Source organism: Gallus gallus, chromosome 3 (assembly GCF_016699485.2).
Source record: "Gallus gallus isolate bGalGal1 chromosome 3, bGalGal1.mat.broiler.GRCg7b, whole genome shotgun sequence".
In the NCBI taxonomy this organism is placed as follows: Eukaryota; Metazoa; Chordata; class Aves; order Galliformes; family Phasianidae; genus Gallus; species Gallus gallus.
In genome coordinates, this window is record NC_052534.1 from 47490454 (window position 1) to 47512682 (window position 22229).

General features: G+C 42.6%; 1 protein-coding gene across 2 annotated transcripts in view; it reads left to right on the plus strand.

Moving 5' to 3' along the window:
- Positions 1–1307: 1307 nt before the first annotated feature.
- Positions 1308–22229, plus strand: part of UST (uronyl 2-sulfotransferase) — a 158334-nt gene continuing 137412 nt past the window's right edge. For both annotated transcript variants that reach the window (XM_015284277.4, XM_025148904.3), the window contains exon 1: positions 1308–1951. In XM_015284277.4, coding sequence (XP_015139763.3) covers positions 1696–1951 — 256 coding nt within the window. In that variant the 5' untranslated portion in view covers positions 1308–1695. The remainder of the gene's footprint in view (positions 1952–22229) is intronic.

Consider the following 22229-nt stretch of genomic DNA (forward strand, 5'->3'; position numbering starts at 1 on the left):
ATTTGAGGTGCATCTTCACCAGAGCTGAGTACAGGAGGACAGTCACCTCCCTGCTACTTGCTGGCCACACTATTTCTGATACAAGCCAGGATGCCATTGGCCTTCTTGGCCACCTGGACACACTGTTGGCTCATGTTCAGCCAAGCATCAACCAGTACCCCCAGGTCCATTTCTTCCACAATCTTCCAACCACTCTGCCCCAAGCCTGTAGCATTGCCTGAGATTGTTGTGGCCAAAGTGTAAGACCCAGCACTTGGTCTTGCTGAACCTCATCCCATTGGCTTCAGCCCAACAATCCAGCCTGTCCTGATCCTTCTGAAGGGCCTTCCTACCCCAGGCAGTTCAACACTTACTCCTAGTCTGGTGTCATCTGCAAACACTTGCCTTTTGATGTAAGTGGCAAAACCCCCTGAATGCAGCCTGCCTGATAGAACTTCCAGCTGTGAATGCTGAAACATTATGAGTCAGGCCCCCTAATTCATGGTCCACTTCTTTAAGCCTGAAAAGGAAAAGGGCAATTGCTTTTTGGTTTCTGACCTGGCAAGTTGCGCTTGGGTCATGGTTTCCTATTTTTCTCCCAAACCACAGTGCTGTCTAAAAAATGAAAGAGAAGACCATGTGATCTCATGAAGGAAAAGGAGAAAAGTGAAAAAGTGCTTGGCAGCCCCAACACCTCTCTCCGTTGTGGCTCTGGCAGAACAGCCTCTGGACAGGAGAAAGCACATTTCTGCTGCAGTGCCCGGGGACATGAAGGGTCCCCCACAGCCATCAGGACACCCTGGGGACATATGTTGCATGGAAAGGATGAAGCTCAGTGCTGAGTGTAAACCACGCAGCCTATGCCTTGTAGGAAGCGGTCGTGTAGGGAAAATTGCATCATCAAACAATTAGAGACTGTATCTCAAGCCATGTGCAGAGGGGGTCAGACTGAGGTTGCCGAGTGATCTGAATTTGGTGATTTTCCGCACTGGTTTAAAGCCCCCTCTCCAGCAGAAATCAGCCATGTCACGGGGCTGCGAGAAGGGCGACTGATAAGAGCGATCTCTCTCATCCCTCACACGAGCACGAAGCCCCCACCGGGTGCAGAGCGCTCCCCTGGGCCGCCCGGGCCCCACCGCTGCTCCCGCGAAGCCACCTCCGAGGGCACCCGCCTCGCTGCCCGCGCGAACCCGGTGTGGGCCGGGGCAGGTGACCCGTGGAGAGCGGCGGCGCCCGGCGGTGCCCGCAGGGGTCGCTCGCGCGGAGGCAACGGCCGCGCGGCGGGAGCGGGGGCCGGGCCGAGGAGGGCGGCGGGGCCGGGCCGGGCCGGGGTGAGGAGCGGGGGCCGCGCGGTGCGCACGACTCGGCCGCGAGCCGCAGGCCGTCGGCGGCGGAGCGGGGGCTGTAACTTGACACCGGAGCGAGAGGCCGAGCGGAGAGAGGGAGCGAGAGAGCGGCGGCGGAGGAGGAGGAGAGGAGCCCCAAGGAGCGGGATGGTGACCACCTTCTTCCCCTCCCCTTAGCGGCGCTTCGCAGCAGCCGCCGCCGCAGCGCCGGGACTCTCGCCTGCACGGGGCCGGGGGAAGCCGGCGATGGGGACGGGACGGGCCCCCTGAGTCACCGCGAACTTTCCCCGCCGCGGGCAGCCGGAGCCGAGCAGGCGGATGGAGGATGCGCCCAGCCCGGCGGGCTGCGTGAGCCGGCGGCGGGGGTAGCATGAAGAAGCAGCAGCAGCACGGCGGCGGCGGGGACTGCCCGGCGCTCCGGCCCCCCGCGGCGGTGGCGGCGGCAGGGGGCCCGAGCCAGGGCGGGGGCTGGAAGCGGCGGCGGCCCCTCTCGCTGCTGCCCTTCCTCTCTCTGCGCGACTACGGCTTCTGCATGGCCGCCCTGCTGCTCTTCTGCGTGGGCTCCCTCTTTTACCAGCTCAACGGGGGACCCCCGCACTTTCTGCTGGACCTGCGGCACTATCTGGGTAAGCGCGGCCCGCGGCGGAGCGGCCACTTGTTGCGGTGCTCCGCGTTCCGCTCCCGGCCCGGCTGCGCGGCGGAGCTCCGGAGCTGCGCGGGGAGCGCCGGCGGCGGCGCTGCCCCGCGTCGCCGCACGTCCGAAGGGGCAGCTCGCGGGCGGCCCTCGGGAGGAGAGCGGCGGGAGCGGGCTCTCTCCCGAGTTAACGTCAGGTAGAGCTCCTTCGAGGCTCTTCCTTAAATCCGAAACAGCTTTGTGGTGGCCGGGGATGCCCCTTTGTTTGCCCGCCGGCCGTACGTATCTCCGGCTGTGGGGAGCCGCGCCAGCTCCGTTCCGAGCTGCGGAGCCGGGACGGGCGCTGTGCGCAGTGCCCGCGGGTAACGAACGGGGAAGTCCGGGCGTAGCGCGTCCTGCGAGCAGCCGCCGCGGTCAGGTGTGCGCGGGAGCGGTCGGAGAGAAAGCGGATGACACATGGCGCCGGGGTCTCGCTACGTGCCCGATTTCTGCCTCGCTGAGGGATACTTCCCTGCCTAACGGGGAAGTGGTGGAAAGCGGGGTGATTCCTCGAGGTCACGTCAGTACCGGTCAGTGGCAGGGCTGGTTCAAACAGAAGCCGAGTTTTTCGGGATGGGAGGATTACTAGGGGTAGTTTGCGTTGTGAGTTTTTACCGCGTTAGCTCTTCTGTATTAACTGTCCGCGAAGGCAGTCCGTAAGAGGACGAGGTTACTTTCCAACCCAATTGCAAAGTAAAGCGCGGCACTTGTAATTCAGAAGTACAAGCTGAAAATCCATTTGTCTGTATGTGTTTTATGAACGTCCTTGGAGCGCAGCTCTGTGTGTGCGTGCTCTGCTTTTCTTTAAGGGAAAAGGAGCTCAGCAATCAGTCACCAGCTGAGGGCATGGAGAGGCAGAACCAGGCGCCTCTTGGGAGCGCAGCAGTGGGACAGGAGGCAACAGACACACGTTGCAACACAGCAAGTGCTGATGAGATAGAGATTAGGGGAAAAAAATACAACGTGAGGGAGCCCGGTGAGGTCCGCCTGTCCTGCCTGAGTTCCAGTGGCTGAGGCTCTGGGCACCGCAGGTCAAGCTGCCCCTGTTTTGTGAGAGGAGAGGAACACGTGAACAGGAATCCCTTCCAGTCCATTCTCTGTTCTTCTGTTCAGCGGATAGAATGGAGGTTCAAGTGAGAACAGGAGAAGGAGCACTTTGAATGTTGCTTCCCAAACACAACAGAGTATTGCCGTTTTGGCTTGGGTTTTACTGACTGCCTTTTTCTTAATTTAATGTTGGTTATGAAGAAATTCCTACACTGATGAGGAAATAGACAATTTTTCCACCAAGGTGTAAGCAGGTTTTCCGTACAATTGATTGATGTTTTATTTGGATCGAGTACGGATACCTATTTTACAAAGCCAGGTTGATGCCAATTTTTTAAACTTTATCTTCCTCAAGGATGAACGCTGCTGTGTGGAAATGGTTTGTGAGGAGCACAGTGTTAGGCGGCTTCTCGGTTTGTGGTCTTGAGGGATCCAGGCTGTAAAAGTGGGATCTGCTGCTTGAAGCATTGTAGCTGTCTCTGCTGGAAAGCATTCTGAGGCCTGCGGGTGGCCAGTTTGGAACGCACCAGGTCTTGGTGAATGGGCGGTGATCATTTTTGGGAGGAGCTCATCAGGTGCTGAAAAGCTCTTATTGTATGCACCCAAATGTGAGGAACTACTAGAGAAGGAGGTGGTATTCTTTGGAAAAGGAGTTGTTTATGTTTAAGACATTTGAGCATTATTTTCTAAAGCTATTTTACACTTTCCAGGTGTACTGCTACATTTGGACTGACAAAGAGGATCATATGGTTGACATTGTTTAAGATTTTTTTTTTCCCCCACGTAGTGTAGGTTTTGCAAGATCAGTGCTATACTCCTTGCTTTATCCATCTGGCAAGGTTTGCAATTTGTCAACCTTTTATTTGTAACCAGTTAGGCTTGTTGCCTTCTAGGGGACTAATAGAAGAGCTTGGAGGAATAGGCAGTAGACACCTAGTCATGCTAACCACCAAACTCTAAATATGTGGGTTTTATACAAGAGCTTGACTAGTCAAGTCTCATGACATTAAAGAAGATTAAATGTTTTTTTCCTCCTGAAGCCACGGATCCAATGAACAAGCAACTCTTTCCTTCCAGTACTTCCAAGCCACAATTTATGGTGTGAAGATTTAAATCCCCAAACAGAAAGAAACAGTTTGCAAACTGTGTTTGCAGTGCATGAATCTTTCAACTGCCTTTAAAGCTACAAGAACCAAGAGAGACTTGACCAAGGGGAAAATTTGTTTACTTGTTTAATTCTTTTGCAGTCTCCATGGTGTAGGGGGTTATCTTATCTGACTTTTTTTAATTTGCATGGCAAGTTTCAGTGCTGTGTTCACTGTTGGTTATGTTACTCTGCAGGGAATGCTTATTTCTTGCCTCAGAACTTGAAAGAGCATTGTAGAAACATAGAATGGTGTGAGTTGGAAGGGACCCTTAAAGGTTGTGTGGTCCATCCCCCCTGCAATGAACAGGTATACCTATAACTCAGTTTTTGTGGCCCTCCTCTGGACACAATCCATCAGGTCTCTCTGTCACTGATCTCCATCCGGACATTGAGCCATCGACCACCACTCTCTAGATATGATCTTGCAACCAGTTCCTTGTCCATTGAACAGTCCGTCCATCAAGTCCATATCTTTCCAGTATGGAGGGAAGAGTGTTATGAGGAAAAATGTCAGAGGCCTCACTGCAGTCCACGTAGATGACATCACTGGCACTTCCGTTGTCCATTGGCACAAGGCCATAAGTTGGCTATAAGACCTACCCTTGGTGAAGCTGTGCTATTATCCCATATCATCTCCCTCTATTCTATGTGCCTTAGCATAGCTTCCAGGAGGATCTGCTCTATGATCTTCCTCAGCACAGAGGTTTCCCCTTGCAGGTTGTCCATTGTTAGTAGCCTGCCTGCATTGTAACAGCACAAAACTTCAATAGCAATCAGAATGGAAGTCACACTTGCATTGGACCGGTGTGTGCTTTAAGGAAAATGTAGGCAGAACAAGAACAGTGAGCTTGGACGGCTTTCATTTTGTTCTTATGGCTTCATCATAAGCTGCAGAGGAGAAGGAATTAGTTTGTTTCCAAATGAATTAAGTGAAGATTTGCTAATTCTCTAAACTTTCCTTTGGTGGGGCAGAGTGTGTTTGTGGGGCAGATGACTGTGTTTTTAGAATATTCTAACCACTAGTAACTCTTGTCCTCCTAGACCAACCTCACTGGTATTTTGTCTATATCTATTTCCCTTTGTGCATGATTGTTGTACTGACTGGGAATGGTTGGAAAAAAGTGATGGCAGCTTGCAGGGGTAAGCAAGTAGCTGTATTCAGTATTTCCACTTTGCATTGCCATCTCTTCTCTTTTGTAAGACTCTAGAAGAGTCATATGGGGAAAATGGGAGAGATCAGAAGATAGGAGGCTGTAGTGCTTTATTTATCCTGTTCTGAACTCAAACTCATAACAGTTCTAATAGGAGAAAAGGCCTGTGGAATGCTGCCAGTTTCCGCTGTCCTTGCTGGCTGTGGTTCACAAGAACAAGGTCAAGTTTCATGCTTCAGTCATGCCATTGGGAGGGATGTAGAGCTCTGGTTTTCAGCGTATAATCTGTGGGGGCTTGGGTGTTAGTAGGTTATTTCTGAAGAACCTTTGGAAGAGGCTCCATAAAGGCAAGTCTGTTGCCAGTAGGCTTAAACTTACTGTGTGAGGGTGTGTACAAGTCCTGGACCATCTATGGGCTCCAAGAAATAAGAAAGCTTAAAAACTGCTAGGCTTTTCACTAATAAACTGGAGTACTGGGACTTACACAACATCTATGAGGTCTTGCATGTTGATTCTGCCAAGGTGACTCTGGCTTGCTATTCCAAACACGGAGCCAGACGTTGGAGGAAAGAGGATAATCTTCTGCAAGATGTGTAGGACAGAACTCGTAAATCTTGGGCAATCGCATGGCTTTTGGGGAAGGCACTGGGGACTCCTTTCCCCTGGAACTGCTGTGTTTTTGCGCTGCTGTAGCCTTCCCAGCTTTGGCTTGTGATACAGACATGCTTCAAAATACAGAAACGAGTATTTCCAAGGGCTGGTAGCAGCCCTCTCATGGCCCATAAAAAGAAAAAGTCTTTTGATCTTTAGTATTTGCAGTGCAAACGTTGTTGTTGTTCATGTCAATTAAATCATTTCCCCTGTTGAACTCCCCGGGAGACTGCCAACAAGTCCACTGGTTGATGTCAGGGTTTGATTGCCTGTGGAAATGACCTGCACTGTGCACTTCCTATGCAAGACAAAGTGTCCAGTTGTGTTCTTTAAACAAGCTCTGAATTGCTCCCCACTCTCACTCTTCAGTTGGTTGGACGTGCTCAAGTATTTTGGCTGAGAGATGTGCATTGTAGGCTTAAAGTTGTCACAACAGGAGTCATGTTTATGTTTTGGATAGACCATAATTCTGTCAAATGGAAGCAGCAGAAGGAGATATCTTTCTGAGTGTTTGAGGACGTTGAAGCAGAAATCTTATTTTAAACTAAGCCCCCCCTTTCCCCCCCAAAAAAATAAAAATAAAAAAATCATTGAAGTGGTATGAATTGGCTTTATTTTATTAGGGTTTGGTTATTTACTTATTTATTATCTTCCTTTTTCTTGTTCACATGTAAAGAGCGGAGGAAGGGAAACAGTAGAAGTGGCTGACAGTATGTGTTGAATACGTTTGATTTCTAACCTGTAGGAGGGGGAAGAAAAAAGTGTTGGTTGTTTTTTTTTTTTTTTCCTTTTCTAGTAATATTTTATTCATTTCTCAAATGATGAAAAGCTCAGAATTTAGCTCAGAATGATGGAAATGCTCGGAATAGGCAAGCTTTCCTAGAGTTAAAGCACCCAGCATGCTGCATTGTAGGTAGACTGATTCTGATTTATTTTTCTTTTTTAATAGCCAAAAAGAATTGTCTCATCCAGTTTTTGCTCATGTATTATGAATATGGTTTTCCACAAACTTGTCAATTTTGAAGGCCCATCAGACATATGAATAGGAGAAAAGCTCAAGGAATGACAGTCTCCTGTATGGATGAAGTTTATTTTACGATGTTACACAATACCTGTTTCCTAAGTGGGTATGTTTTTAACAAGGCCCTGGTTATATTCTTATAGGCAACTTTATTTTTCCTCATCATTTCAAGAACGTGTAGTGTAGTGTTCTAAAACAGCTCTTCAGTACTTGTAAGCTCTTTGATTTTTGTCTGCTTTTCAGTAGATTTTTTAAGAACACATTGCACTTAGAAATTATTGCATTTTAAAATTCCTTAACGTTTCAAGTAACTGAAAGTGCAGTTTAGGAACTGCTTCTTAAAGCCCTGAGAAGAGAGATTCTGAACAAAAGTGACGAGTCTGTAGCTGTGTCTTTCCTTATTGAGTTTTCTGACCTCTTTGGACTTACTAATTTTGCTGTTCTGGATATGGTACCTATTTTTCTTTTGAAGTAGAGTAAGTTTGTACTTCAAGATAGGTTGCTAAGTGCTCATCTTATAAATGAGCTTTCTTGCAAAACAAAAGATGTACCTCATCTCCGAGACTTTGTTAAAAGCCTGCATGACTTGCTCATCATTCAGTGCTTGTTCAGTTGTAAGCTTAAGAACGTTCTACCTAACACTGTCAACGAATACTCTAAGGAGAAGCAGAATGCCCCTTGTTTTAGGACTGACTTGAGCCTTTTCCTTTTGAAAGGATGTAGAGGTCACTGGACTACGTAATCACAGAATGTTATTCTGCCTGACCATTAAAAACTTTGTACAGTGAAATTGTAGCAAAAAAAATGTTTAAGCTTGTGTCAATATGTGATGGTGATATTCTAAATATATCTGGAAGGTTGCACAGTATTTATTCAGAGATCTATTTTCTGCTTTTAAAGTTAAATTCCAGCCTGGAAATCAAGTGTTGTATGTGCAGCTTTGTATGTATGTGTTTTATGTTTTTAGCTTTGTCTGTGACCTTGAAAAGATTAATTCAATTCCTAATGAGAGGGAATATTATTGCAGGTTTTGTTTTGTTTTTTTTTTTTCCAGAATATATCTAGTTTTGTTTTATTTTGAGATTATATGATAGAGTTGTATATACATCATAGAGGGGATGCATCTGCTGAGTAAATGGGATGCTACACTTGGATGTGGGGGAATGGATGAGACTTCAGTTCCTGGTTATGACTTCACTTCATGTACCTTTGAACAAGTTGGGTGTTAATTCCATCTTTGTTTAATCCCTTTTACCAAAGAACATACAAAAAGAAATGTTTAGTAGAATATTACATTCTCAGATACTACAGCAGTGGTAGCCATTGAAATACTTAATAGGATTTATCACAAGTGTCTTTATTGTTTGGCACTGAGGGACCTGGGCTGTTTTCAAAAGCATTAAGACAGATAGTGTTGGATGGCAGCTGTGTGTAGGGTAAGGTGGTTAGAGATCCAGCTGCTTTACTCTTCCAAGGGTATCGTTGCTGTTCATTAGTACAGTCTATGCAGTTTTGCTTCAGGAATTATTGCTGTAATTGTTACCCACAGTCGCATTAAAAGGCATCAGCTTTTAACAGTTCTGCATATGTGCCCTCATATCAAAGACTTCATGTCCAGAGGAATGTTGGTGAGTCTTTTACTTCTTGGTGATGCTTAGAATTTGTTTCCAAAAAATGAAAGAAAAAAGCATGGTTTCTTGAAGCTTTATTCACCTCAAGTGAATGTCAAGCTTTTTTTTTTTTTTTTTTTTTTTTTTGCTGTCAGGGAATATACAGCCAAAAGAACTGTGGCTGTCATGGGAGGAAAAAGTGATTGATGGAGTGCTTCTCGTATTTTTGTATGAAATTAGGGAGGTAGAGAGTTGCTTCTGCTTAGGATTTGACAAAGAATGATAAGCATTAGAGGGTGCTAGAAAGGAGGCTCTCTAGCAAAAGTAATTCATACAAAAGCTTCAACACATAGCTATGGGGAAAGTAAAGCCTGATTTAAAAAAAAAAAAAAAGGGGGGGGGGGGGATGGTTAAATGCTTTGAGATTAACATCTGTGCTAGCTCTACTGCACTGATTCCTGGTAAAACTATTCTGAAATCAGTAGAGTATGACAGGATCAGTAGTGACAGTAAATGGAACGTATGATGAAAGTATAATGGAGAGACATGATTTTTGGTGGTTAACAGTCTGTAAAATGGTTGACCAGGTCAAATTAGATCATAGGATGGCTCTGGCACAAAAGCCTGAAGGAAATAAAATGCAGTGGGGTAAAAAGATAAAAAAAGAATACTACTTTTTTATTTTCCATCTCTCTCTTTTCCTTCTTTTAGTCCTGATATCCTTTTCTGTCTTTTTCTATCCTCTGTTTCCAGCTGGTAATTGATTCATTCTTCTACCTCTTCTTTTGATCCTGTCATTAAAAATATGTATATATTAATCACAAAATGTAAATATTTCTAATATTTTTGTGGGTAGAAAGAGTCTGGAGTTGCTGAAATCACTTGAGCATTTTTTTGTGTGATATTAACCCCAGTTTTTTGAGACATGTAAGAGGTACAGAGCCCTTCTCTCTGTGTTAACCTTCATGTCCTGGGGAAATATTTACACATTGATAAGTTCTGACTCCTGTAACCCATTCAAGAAGAGTGCTGATGGTTATTTTGGTGGAGGAACTGTTCCTCTATATGAAGATGAGGTTTGCAGATTATTTTTAACAATTTCCTTATATATATATATACATATATATATATCTCATGGACTAGAAAAAGAAGTCTGTCTATACTTTTTTTTGGAGGTTGTGACTGTGCACCTGCTGCTTACCCCCTGCAAGCACGGCTCTAAATCACAGCTATGAAAGGAAGTCCTGTGTGTACCCGCTGCTATGAAGCACAGCCAGCAGAGCAAATAGCTGCTCTCTGTGTTCGTCCAAGTTCGGATAAACACACTTAAGAAAATAAACCCTGTTGTTATTTAGGACAGATAAGTTTTAAGGACATAGTCACATCTACTCCAAATTTGATTGTATTTCTTGAAGGATTAGGTGGACAGGAGATCCCCATGCAGTGGTCTGTGTTGTTTTACTTTTGCAGTAGTGGATTTAGGAGCCAAGGCTTACAAGGGTCCAGAGTTTGATTGTTTGCACCATGAGGTCAAGAAAGGGATGAGAATTGCTTTGAAATTAATGAAAATTAGGTACTTCTTTGGATCTTGCTCTGGGACTCATATCCAACACATTATCTGCTGATTCAAGTATCCGCTCTCTGCTAGTCTTCCTTGCTAATCAGTAAGCTGCTTCCAGATCATTATGGTTGGTGATACACGCATAAAGTGAGTAGGATCAGTTCTTCTTAGAGATGTCATTTGTAGCTTGTTGCCATTAAAGTGACAGGAAACACCAGGGTTGAGCACCCACTGCTGCCTACCTGTGGGCAGTGGAGTTTCTTGCTTCAAAGACCTCATCTGTCTGGTGCAGCAATGGCTTAAAAGCATAAGCAAAAAAATTTATTTCTATGGTTGCTTTTTTTGTTGTTGTTGTTGGTTGGTTCTATTTGTTTTCTTTATTTTTTCAACTTTCAAATGAAAGCACTGGAAAATGATGACACAGAATTTTTCACCAAGGAGAGTTTTCCCATTATTATTGGTGACCAGGCAAGTAGATTTTCAAACATAGCTTATGTTTATATAACAGGGCATTTGTTTTTCTTTGTTTTAGAATCTGGGTTAGAGGATGTTTGGAGAATGGAGGGGTCAGTAGGAAGTGGAGAGCAATTATTTGCGTGAAATTTATTTTACTGTCTTGCTCTTCAGAGCTGCAGTGGGGGAAGCAGGCCCCGTTGTGCAGAAAATAAATGTTTGGTTTTCTTTGTAAGTGTGGAAGTACAATGATTAGGTATGTATTAGGGTTTCTAATACTAATGCTTTAGAAACAGACATTTGGGTGCTTGCCAAAACTTACTTTCTGTCACACTTAATGATTAGGGGTAGAAGAAATCATGAGGTGAGGATGAAGATCATGGAGCCCTTGGTGGTTTGAGTAAAGAAGCAGTGTGTGTCTAGCAGATCTGAGAGGTAAGGTTCAGTGCTCTTGCTTTCGAGCGTGTTCATTTAAAAGAACGATTCTGGTCAAATGGATGGTTGGTTCAACTTTAATGTATCATAACACAGTTTGGTAGGAGGTCACCAGACTGCTGGCACGTAGCAGATTTTTGAGGTGAGATTCAGTGGCCCGGTTCTTTTGTTCGTCTGTTCACATACAATACCGTACTGCATTTAGTGCCTTCTGGCTTCCGGAGCTTCTTTTTGTCTGTAGGAGGTTCCTTTCCTCTCTCATCTGACCTACATCTTGCAAAGAGCTATCAGAATCTGTGTGGAAAATCATATGTAAGGATTTTAGGGGAAATGTCTCACAAGTTGCCTATGCTTTTGTCTTCTTAAAAACAAAGAAATATAGTGTGATTTGAAATACATAGAAGGGTCTTAGAGCTAGGATGTTTGTAGACCTCTTCTGAACAAGTTTGATGAGTCTACTGATGGAAATTGCGCTCAGGTTAGACAGTACCATGCCCAGAAGACATTGAGTGGAAGAGAAATGGCAGGGGGAAGAAGATACAAAGTTATCCTTGATCAGAAAAGGTTACCTGAGATTTAGACTGAAAATGGCTTGTTCGTAAGGCCGGGACTTCTCTTTTCAGAGGTTCCCTTTGAAGTCAGCAGGGAGAGGGAGGGGTAGCTCCGAAGAATAAATAGGACTACCTGACAGCTAAGTACCTGACTTGTGCACAGAGAAATGGGTGAAGTTTGGTGGGAAGAATCTGAGTCATCATGGTATTTATACTTAAAAGCATCGATTGATGACTAATGGAAGACTTCCAAAGAGATGATGAGGAAAGAGAAGAGACTGGAAGTTATACTTGCAAGATTTTTAGGTTGATAGATCACTTGATGTCAGTGGGTCATGGAAACATCAGTATTCACGGTGCCTCTAAATAAAGACTACATAAAGCACTGGAAAAATTACACTGCAGGGGATATCTGTCACTGTTGGATGAGTGGATTTGATGACATATGTTTATTTCTCTGTAAGTTTTACAATTCCATGAAAAAGGTGTTCAAAAAACATTGCGATATAATCTAAAATGTTGCAGCAGATGTTTTAAGGCAAAGGCTGTGAAATTGCTGGGAATATGAGAGGGAAGTCCTTTGAAAAATATAGGCTTCTTAGGAAGTCTTTTTCAGCACATATGTGGGGGAGAAATGGATCCAAGTAGATGCAAGGTGCTTGCATATTCTGTTGCTGATTTATTTCTTAAATCACTTTTTAGCTGATTGAAGTTCACGTTAAACTGAATAATATTACTACTTTTTTGTGTGTGTGAAGTCGTCATTCTCAGAAGTGTGATTAAATGAAAGTTGAAGTAGTAACTGCTTCTTTCTCAAACTGCAAGCTTTGTACATTTCTGCACTAATAATGAGCAAAACCAATCACTTAACTTCATCTATTCAGGAATATTTCTCTGGTGAGTCAGTCAAATTCAACATAAGTTGTATTTTCTCCCAATATACAGCCTTATTCTATTAATCCTATTGTATTTCCCTCCTCTCATTTGAATTTTATACTTGTCTTGTCTAATCAATGAGGCAAACTTTGAGAAAGCTCTGGGGTTCTTTGTAGCTCAACAGTCTCTGCTTTCTGCACTGTGCTATGTGGAAACAGCTGACAGCCTCAGTTTTAACCTGGAATGTTTTGGTTATGAATGTTAGAAGCTGAAAGATTTTTGTATTGCATATAGTGTCTTTCAACTTCTGACCTCAGCTCCAATAGTGCTGAGGTTGACAGTAATTGGATCTTATTACTGCGGTGAGGTGTTCAGTGGCTTGCATGCAGTCAGTTCATTATGTAAGTCATGATACCATAGCTGGCACCGCTAGTCTCCTTTTCACTCCTCTGGCTCAAGAGTAATGTGCGTCAGTGTGGAGTGTGAGCATTCAACATCAGTGAAGGGTTCAATGAATTTTACTTGGTGGGGATCCCAATGGGTTGGTGGACTTTCCTGCATGTTCCAGCATCCTATGCTGCTGGGCTTGATGCTGGCATTTACACTGTATGTGTGTGGTACAAGAAGGAAGTAACCCTTAGTAAAATCTTGATGAATCTTACTAAGCTTGTGTGTGTGGGGATGTGTTAACTCAACTGTACACAAGGTAAGAGCTGTCCCAGTATAGTGGATTTGTTCATACTATCACTGCTCTGTAGTTAAAACTGTTTGCGTAGAGCTATTGTATCAATGACACATTTATTTCTTGAAAAAACCAACAAACCAAAGCCCTCAGAATTTATTGCTTGATGTCATAGACCAAGAAATCTTTCCGCTTTGACAAGGAAGCTGCTAAGTGTTCTCTTCTCTCCTTTTCTCCGGGACTACTGACCAGAGTACAGCTTTCTGGGGTTGCTTTTGCCTTCACATAGCAATTTCCATCCAGTGCTTCTGAGAGGAAATAAAATATGAACACTTTAAAAAAATATATTTAAGGCACGCAATGGGGGCATGTAATTTGCTTGGTGTCATTTGCCTGGTCAGCAGCAGTGTCAGGAATTGATCCATGATTTCCTAGACTCCTGGAAGGTCAGGGATTTGCCTGAAAGCAAAACAGAAGCCCTTCTGCTTGCCTTTATCACAGCACTTAACCTGTCTCTCTTCTTTGTGGTGATTTGTGTTGATGCAATCTGTGAAGTGTACATTAGGACATATGTACTTCCCACATCTATATTCCTAGAAGGCAATGGAGTTAGTTTTCTAATGGGGCTCTTTAAGGCAAAAAAAAAAAAAAAAAAGCTCAAGAGAGTCAGAAGCCAAGTCAGCTGAACTGGGGTAGTTTTTAACTAGCAGAGCCCCCATCCTGTGTACTTATGGTAGCTTGCATTTTCCTGTCTGCAAGCAGCAACTTTTTAGAGTCTTCGCTCAACCTGTTCCCATTGGCAGGAGAAGCCTGATACTGCAGAGCTGCACATCAGGTTCGAGACCCTCAAAATAAAGGGAAAGTGTGTGGGAGGGAGTGATAACTGGGTGAGAAAAAGATGGGATGAGAGAAGAACAGGTTGCTGGGTGATTCTTTCCTGATTTAAGCTAGAACAGTGTACCTTTTAATGTATTCTGCTTAAATAAGGGACGGAAATAACACTGGGGGAGCAGATAAGTGATGAATGACATGTTACAGAGCCTATTCCCACTGAAGAGGTAGTCGGCCTATTTCTTGTTCCCTTCTGAAGCTATCTTCAACACCTCTGTGTAATTTGCTCAGCAAAACTGCTACTATTGTTGGAAAAATGTACCTGTGGCATGGGTAGATGTTAAAACAGCTGCTTTTTGGAGCCAACGGTTTAAAAGCTGTATGTTCATCTTCAGAAATGTTTCCTTATCTATGCTGAAGACAGAAATGTTTTTAATTCTAAGGAGCTCATAATGTGGGAGAGTCAGTGAGAGTTTCATGCAAGCTTTACCTATTAGCGCTTGTGGCTCCAGTTGGCTAAAATTTTGCATCCACAAATTGCCTTAATTCACAGGTATTTGTTGCGTTGTATGAGGAAAAAAGACTAGAGAGTTTGTTTTCTCATTCTAAGAGTCATTACCACGCCATGTGCAACAAAAAATAATTATGAAACTTTAAGGCAGAAGGACTGAATGGTTTATGTGGTAGTTTTTAGCTTTTGGATAGTTATCTTTTGGCTCACACAGTATGAAAAATTTCTGTTTACATGCATGGTACTCAGTATCCTAATTCAAGATTGAAATTTCATTTTTGTACAGAGTAACTGTAGTAATCTTGAGGTCTTCCTTTGTGTATAAGGTTAACAACAAAAAAGTAGGAAGCTCAGAGTGATTCAACATGTAGTTAAGTTTGAGTTAAAATTGCCAGGTTTAGCTCTATTTAGCTCTACAGTTCTCATATGGCTCTGGTTCAAAGTATTTCCTTTACTCATACTCTATAAATAACATCACAAGTATGGTTTATGTTCTTCACTTTCTTCAGACATCCATGCTTCACTTCTGTTGTAGACTATTTGTACTCCTGATCCCTGACTGTGCACAGGATCCTGCTTACTGGCCAAGCATTAGTGATGTGCTTTAGTAGCATACTGCGGCAAGGAATGGTTACTGGATTGCAGAACCAAAGATTTTGAGTCCACATGGCTAGATAGGTGTATTAGTGCATACCTGTATGTGTTCAGTCTTATCCCACAGAGGCTTATGATACTGTGCAGGTTTCACCTATTGTCTGGAAAATGGTCCTACTCAACTGGAAAGAAGTTTGAAGGGGGAACAAGGAAGAGCAAAAGAGTAAGCATTTTTTTCTCTTTTCTTCCTTTGCTGTGCTTTTAAATACTTACAAAAAAGTGATGTTAGCTCTAATGTATGGCTTAATGTGTTCTGACTCTTGCAGCTGTACTTCACTGTGAACCTTCACAACCGTGAAGTATAAATTTGTGTAGCGGTGTTTTGTGTGCTTTTGAATGCATTGCCATTTCTTTGACCAAAAAATAAATAAATAAATAAAAATTGCCTTTTCAGCTTAGAAGTCTGGGAAAGAAAAGAAAAGAAGTTTAGACTTGGGAAAGTGTATGTTAAGCAACTAAAAAGCCAGAGCTTGCATTAACAGTTCTTATGTGAGTTATACCAATTTCAGTCTGTTTGTGGCACAAAAGTTAAGTTATTGCTGAGAATTACAGTTCAGTAGGACCCAATGTTTATTTTCTTTAACTAGAAGTAACGTGGAGTGTGTGACCAAACTAAGTTTATTATACTGGCAAATATTGAAATTTCTTAGAATTTACATTTAATTATTGAATTTATTTTATTTATGCAACTCTATCTTTAGTTTGTTTTATTTGGAGTTAAGTCTGCAGTGCCGTATTTTCTTTTTCAGGAGGAAGCTCTGCTACATTTTTCTGCAATATTAATCTTTTTCCTGCATGTTTTTCAGTGTAGAGAAAAACTTAGATGCAAAACTTAGATGCTGGGTTGCAGAACTTTTTCCATAATAAAAATAAAATATAATCAGCTTATGGAAAAAAACAAGATCAGATGTGTGTGAGAATTTATTTGAAAAGATAATTAGTACTCTTTGTTACGCACAGCTTAATCAGTGTGAAAAGGATGCAAGAGTAATGCATTGTTTAAACATGTGCTTTCCTCCTTACCTTGCTATATGGTGGTCAGTATTTGTGCCCTCCTAATTTATAAAATGAATTTGGAATGCATATAAGGAATCAAAATATTTGCCACTGGATTTTATCTCCTTTACTCAAGAGACTCAGGTGAAAAATAGTTGTTCATCTATCTTCTACATCTCACTGACAATAGATAATTGGTAATAGATAGCTGGCATTAAACAAGGATTGAAGAGGTTAATAAGTTTTGCGTCTAAGAAGGGTTGAATAACATAGCAGACAGAATACTATAGAAAGTATTTGGGATCATGCAAATTCTCTACATAAAATGGCCAGATTTTCTGTGATTGTTGTTACTGATGGCACCTATGAAGAAATTGCTCGGAGGTACTGTTGGGAGTAACTTGGATTATTTTTTTCAAAAGTATGATTTTTTGGGGGTGCTTTCTTGGAATTCAGGAGCTTCAACAGCAGTAAGCATGTCATGCTCCTTTAAAATGTTTCATTATACTTTTTAAAAGATATATTCATAAGTTCATATTTTCCTTCATATTTCATTTTCATAAGTAAATATTTTCATAAGATACGCTGCTCAAGAATGCAGGAATGGGGTTAGTAAAGCTAAAGCCCACCTGAATTTGAATCTAGCAAAATACATGAAGAGGAGTGGACAAGAAGGGCTCCTACAGGCATAGCAGCAGCAAAAGGAAGAACAGGGAAAATGAGGGCCTGATGCTAGATGGGACAGGAGCTCTGGTGACAAAGAGCACAGAAAAGGCTGAGGTACTTAATGCCATCTTTGCCTTGGCCATAACTGGTGCAACTGGCTTTCAGAAATCTCAGACAAGGAAGACTTGCCCTGAGGTGAGGAGGATCAAGTTAGGGAACATTTATACAAAGTACCCATACAGGATCCATGGGCCTGGTGGGATGTAGCTGTGGGTGCCGAGGGAGCTGGCCAGTATAACCATGTGTCTGCTCTCGATTAACATTGGGAAGGTTATGGTGAATGTGGGAGGTTCCCGGGGACTGGAAGAGGCAAAAAGCAATCCTGTCTTTGAAGAACAGCAAAAAGGAAGAGCTGGGGGATTACAGAGCACTCAGCCTTACATTGATCCCTGGGATTGAACAAATGCAAACCATTTCCAAATATATAATGGTAAATAAAGTGATTGGGAAGAGCCAGTGTGAATTTACAAACAGAAAATCTTGCCTGACCAACCTGCTTCCTACAGTGAAATGATTGTATCGTCAGCTGAGGGGAGAGTACTAGGTGTTGTTTATCTTGACATTAGCAAGGCTTTTGGCTCTGTCTCCCCTAACGTGGTAGACAAACTGATGCAGGATGAACTAGGTAAGTGTACAGTAGGATTGACTGGAAACTGGCAGAGCTACCAAGCGTGAAGGGTTTCGATCAGCAGCGTAAAGTCAGCCAGAGGTCTGTCATGGTATGCCCCAGAACTTCTGGAGCTAGTAATGGTGGAAAAGAGTGTGCCTTTAGCAAATGGGGAGTGATTGATAAACCAAATACATTCAATTTAAACATAAGAATATAGTGGGTTTTTTTGTTTGTTTGTTTGTTTGTTTTTGTGTGTGTGGGTCATTGAACACTAGCACAGGTTGCCTTGAGACACTCAAAACTTCTCCCTGAGCACCTGCTCCAGCTGACCTGACAGGTGAGCAGGTGTGCTGGATTAGATGACCCCCTGAAGACCCTACTAAGGCACATGGAAAATAAAGACAAGGTGATTGGTGGTAACCAACATGGCTTCACCAAGTGCACTGGACTAACTTGGTGGCCTTTGTGATGAATTTACAGCGTCAGTGGATAAAGGAAGAGCAACTGATGTCATCTACTGGACTTGTGCAAAGCATTTGACACTGTCCCACGCAACATCCTGGTCACCAGATTGGAGAAAAATGGATTTGATGGATGGACCACTCGCTGGATAGGGAATTGGCTGGATGGTCACACTCAGAGAATTGCTGTCAGCAGCTCAGTGTCCAGGTGGAGACTGGGAGTGGTGTTATTTAACATGTTTGTAGGTGACATGGACAATGGGATCAAGTGCATCCTCAGCAAGTTTGCAGATGACACCAAGCTGAGTGACGCAGTCGACATGTTAGAGGGAAGGGTTGCCTTCCAGAGGGACCTGGACAGACTTGAGAGGTCGGTTCCTGCCTACCTCATGAAGTTCAGCGAGACCAAGTGCAAGGTCCTGCACCTGGGTCAGGGCAATCCCAAGCACAGATACAGGATGTGCAGTGAATGGCTTGAGAGCGACCCCGAGGAGGAGGATTTGGGGATGTTGGTTGATGATCCAGCAATGTGCGCTTGCAGCCCAGAAGGCCAACTGTATCCTGGGTTGCACCAAGAAGAGCGTGATCAGCAGGTTGAGGGGAGGTATTTCTGCCCCTCTGCTCTGCTCTCATGAGACCCAGCCTGGAGTACTGTATCCAGTTCCGGGGTCCTCGGCACAAGAAGGACATCAAGCTGTTGAAGCAGGTTCAGAAGGGAGCCGTGAAGATGATCAGAGGGCTGGAGCATCTCTCCTACAGAGACTGGCTGTGAGAGCTGGGGCTTTTCAGCCTGGAGAAGAGAAGGCTCCAGAGGACCTTATAGTGTCCTACAGGAAAGCTGGGAAGGGACTTCTTATAAGGGCAGGTAGTTTTTCTGCTCACATTGTATCATACTCAGAGAAAGATACAGCTAGTGATTAATAGAAAATAGTAATAATCTTGCTCTTACATTTTAATATACAGTTAGATGGCCAGTTGGACTTGCACCTAGGAGACAAAATAAAATGATTTAGACCTACTGTTAGTAGAAGACATTTTAGCAATATAGTTTGATTAGCTGTTGTGTGTATTCTGCAAAGTTCTTCCATAGCAACAACAACAAAAGTACTAGAGAGCGTGTCTGAGTGTGAAGGAAAGACAGTGGATAGGACATTTAAGAGAAGATGTAAATATGATGGGACAGAATGTTCTTGAGGGATTCCAGTTATCTTTCACCTCTTTCAGCACAATGCTTTTCTCCCATTTACATCTCACTTTGTTTGCTTTTTCCTCTTGGGTCAGTAGAAGAGCAATTTCTAAGAACAGGGAAGTAGAACAGTAAATCCATTGTGCCTCTAGGATGTATTAACTTCAAAAGATATGATGCTTCAGTCTCTTAGCTGTGGTTAGGCAGAATCAAGCCTGCTTGTTTTTGTTACTCTGACACCAGTGTGATTCAGTTGCAGAAGAAATTATACCATGCCTTTGCAAGTGAAAAATATTGGAGCAGATTTGTTTCAATGAGAGTGATACCTCTGGCAGATTGGATCTTACTCAGGTGGGGGTGCCAAGGATAGGGGTAAAAGTTTAAGGAGACAAAAACAAAGAATTTTTTCAATTATAGTTTAATTTAAAAGAAATTACAGCAAGCTTTGCTTAAAATTACATGGATTGAGAGAGGAATCGCTATTGTGTTAATTTATTTTCTGAGATTAGCAGTAATATTCTGAGATTTCCTTCAGCATGCACATGACATTCATACTTGGCACTAGCAAGCATTCCTGTCGGAAGGAATTTTTCTTGTTGGTTGGGTGGATTTTTTTTCTTTTTCAGTACTTTGTTTCCTGGAGTTAAGGAAGATCAGTTAGAGTATTTTCGTATCCCTTTTCCTACAGTCCTCCTGTAATTGTGTGTTAGATAGATATAGTTAAATGGTTGAAGATTTTGAGCAAGTTTTAAAGGAAATCTCTAGAGCATCAAGACTGAAAGAACCACTGTTCTTTTATCAAGTCAGGGCATGGTATCTTTGCAGAGACTCAGTGCACAGACACTGCATGCTGAGAAAGAATTCATTTGAATAATTCAAATGATAGAATTGAGACCTATAGTTAGTTCCATTTCAGTGATTATTTTTTTTTCTTTTACTCCCTTCCTTTTCATCAAATGGTTTAGTAGACTGTAGAAGTCTTTCTTGTGAAGTTTTCCTTTTAAACAGATGCCAAGTACTTCACTCTTTTAAGAGGCTTTGTTTTCTCCGTATCTCTCCCCACTAGATTGCCCACTGGGCAGCAATTCTCAGATAATAGGCATACGTTGTTTTCACTTAAAATTGTCAAATGCTTTGTTGCTCTGGGAGTGGTGATGTGCACTGTGAGTTGCAGGCCATGCGAAAAATCTCTCTGGTTTCTATTAGTGTGGTGGGTTGGCTTGCTTAAGAAATAAATGAAAAGCATTTTGGCTGTTTCATTGCCCTTTCAGCTCATTCTTTGATGTAAGCTTGACTGAGTGAAATTGTTGATGTATGCTAGCATAGAGACTGTGAGCAAGAGCTGGGTGAGCGTCCTTAAGAGGGAAGACAGACTGCAGTACTCTCCAGTGGTCATTTAAAGCTAATGAGTGTCAGCTTTGAAAAAGAAAAAAAGCAGCAGGAATAGAGGGAGTGGGAATACAGATAAGCGTTCATACCATAAAGTATTTAATCCTGCTTTATCATGCTTGTCTCATATGCCACTTTCACAGTGTTGCACTTTGTTGCTCTATAGAACTATATGCACTGTTGTGAGGAACAGGAAGTTTTCCTTAGATAACCTTTGGATAAGAGCTGTTTCTCAGCCCTTTGTGAGATGGCAATTCTATGATGTGCTGGCAGTTAGCATTCCCTCATCCAGTGTATTTTCATTTCAAGTCTACCTGATCTTCCAAAGGCAGAAGTATAAGCAATAGCAAAAACAAACAAAAAAAGATAACTGTCTGTAATATAATGGTGTGTTTGTGTAATTACTGTATCATATATATTACATGATATATGATATGGTAAGTAAATGATTGATATAAAGAACGTATATTTGGACAAGAAGGAGAAGAAATGGAATTTTTATGGTGGAGGAGCAGTACTTTGACCAAAGAGTGTTAAGCACTTGTACCTTGTAGGGTAAGACAGAGCAACTTAGATTAATGAACTGCCTACACAGAGAAATGCTTGTGATGTATGTGTTTATTTAAACCAGTCATGTTTAGTTCTCACGTGCACAGCTCCAAGAAAAAGTTACCTAATATAATTTCGATCGACATACTTAGTAAAATAATTCATTTTTGAAAAATCATCAGCTTCCATTACAGATCATGCTTAGCACTCAAACACGAGCAAGATCAGAAAACTGCCCCTGTTTTCTTCATGGAATGGCCGTCAAGCCTGTGCCATGAGATTGGGTGTACAGGGGTATGCCCCATTTCTGTTACTTGCAGATAATTGTACACACTGTATCTTTGATTAAAAAAAAAAGTAATTTTCCTTATGAAGATGTGTAGGGAGCCACTGTGAGAAATACTCGTGTGTGATGCTGGTAGGTATGAGAAAAGATGCCGAATGTTTTCTCTATCTTTTTGTATTTGTGAAGTTTTCGGAGCAACTGGATAGGCTTAAGCCTAAGAACAGACTATTCAAGGGTCTTTTGGACAGTTGAGTTTTTAGGTGTGGGTGAAGCTTTGGGGATTCTTGAGTAGCTGTCTCTTCACAGTAAACTTCATAGATGAGAGTTGGCTTTTAAATACACAATATTCTTAATTGCCCCTTTGTATTTTAGAATACTTTTTATGTCTGTGTTTTACAGACAAGGCAATGGTGCTACACAGGTCCAGCATGTTTTACATGTTCATGTTCCTTTGACAAACCCATAGTTGTGTTGAATTGAATTCCCTAAGAGGAAAAATAAAACTGCACCAGTTTTAGTCCATTATTAGGCCTTAAAATAAAGACTTAGTTTAATCTTAAGACAGCTGTTTGGCTTTTACACACAAAAATGCAATTAAAGCCCTTGTTTCAATGTGTATACCCTTAAATGTACATTTGCACTATGTTAAAGTATTTCAAAGCTATCTAATTTAGACTTGCAGAGATCTTTGAATAATCGTGATCAAGCGCTTCCTTTCTTTGGAATAATTAAGGGCTTTTTAACAGCCTTTAGTTTTGTTTCAGCAAGAGATGTTTCTGTCATCAATTTCCACTTTCAGTTCACAAGAATCCAATGGGTTGTTTCTTGTTTTTGATTCTGGAATAGT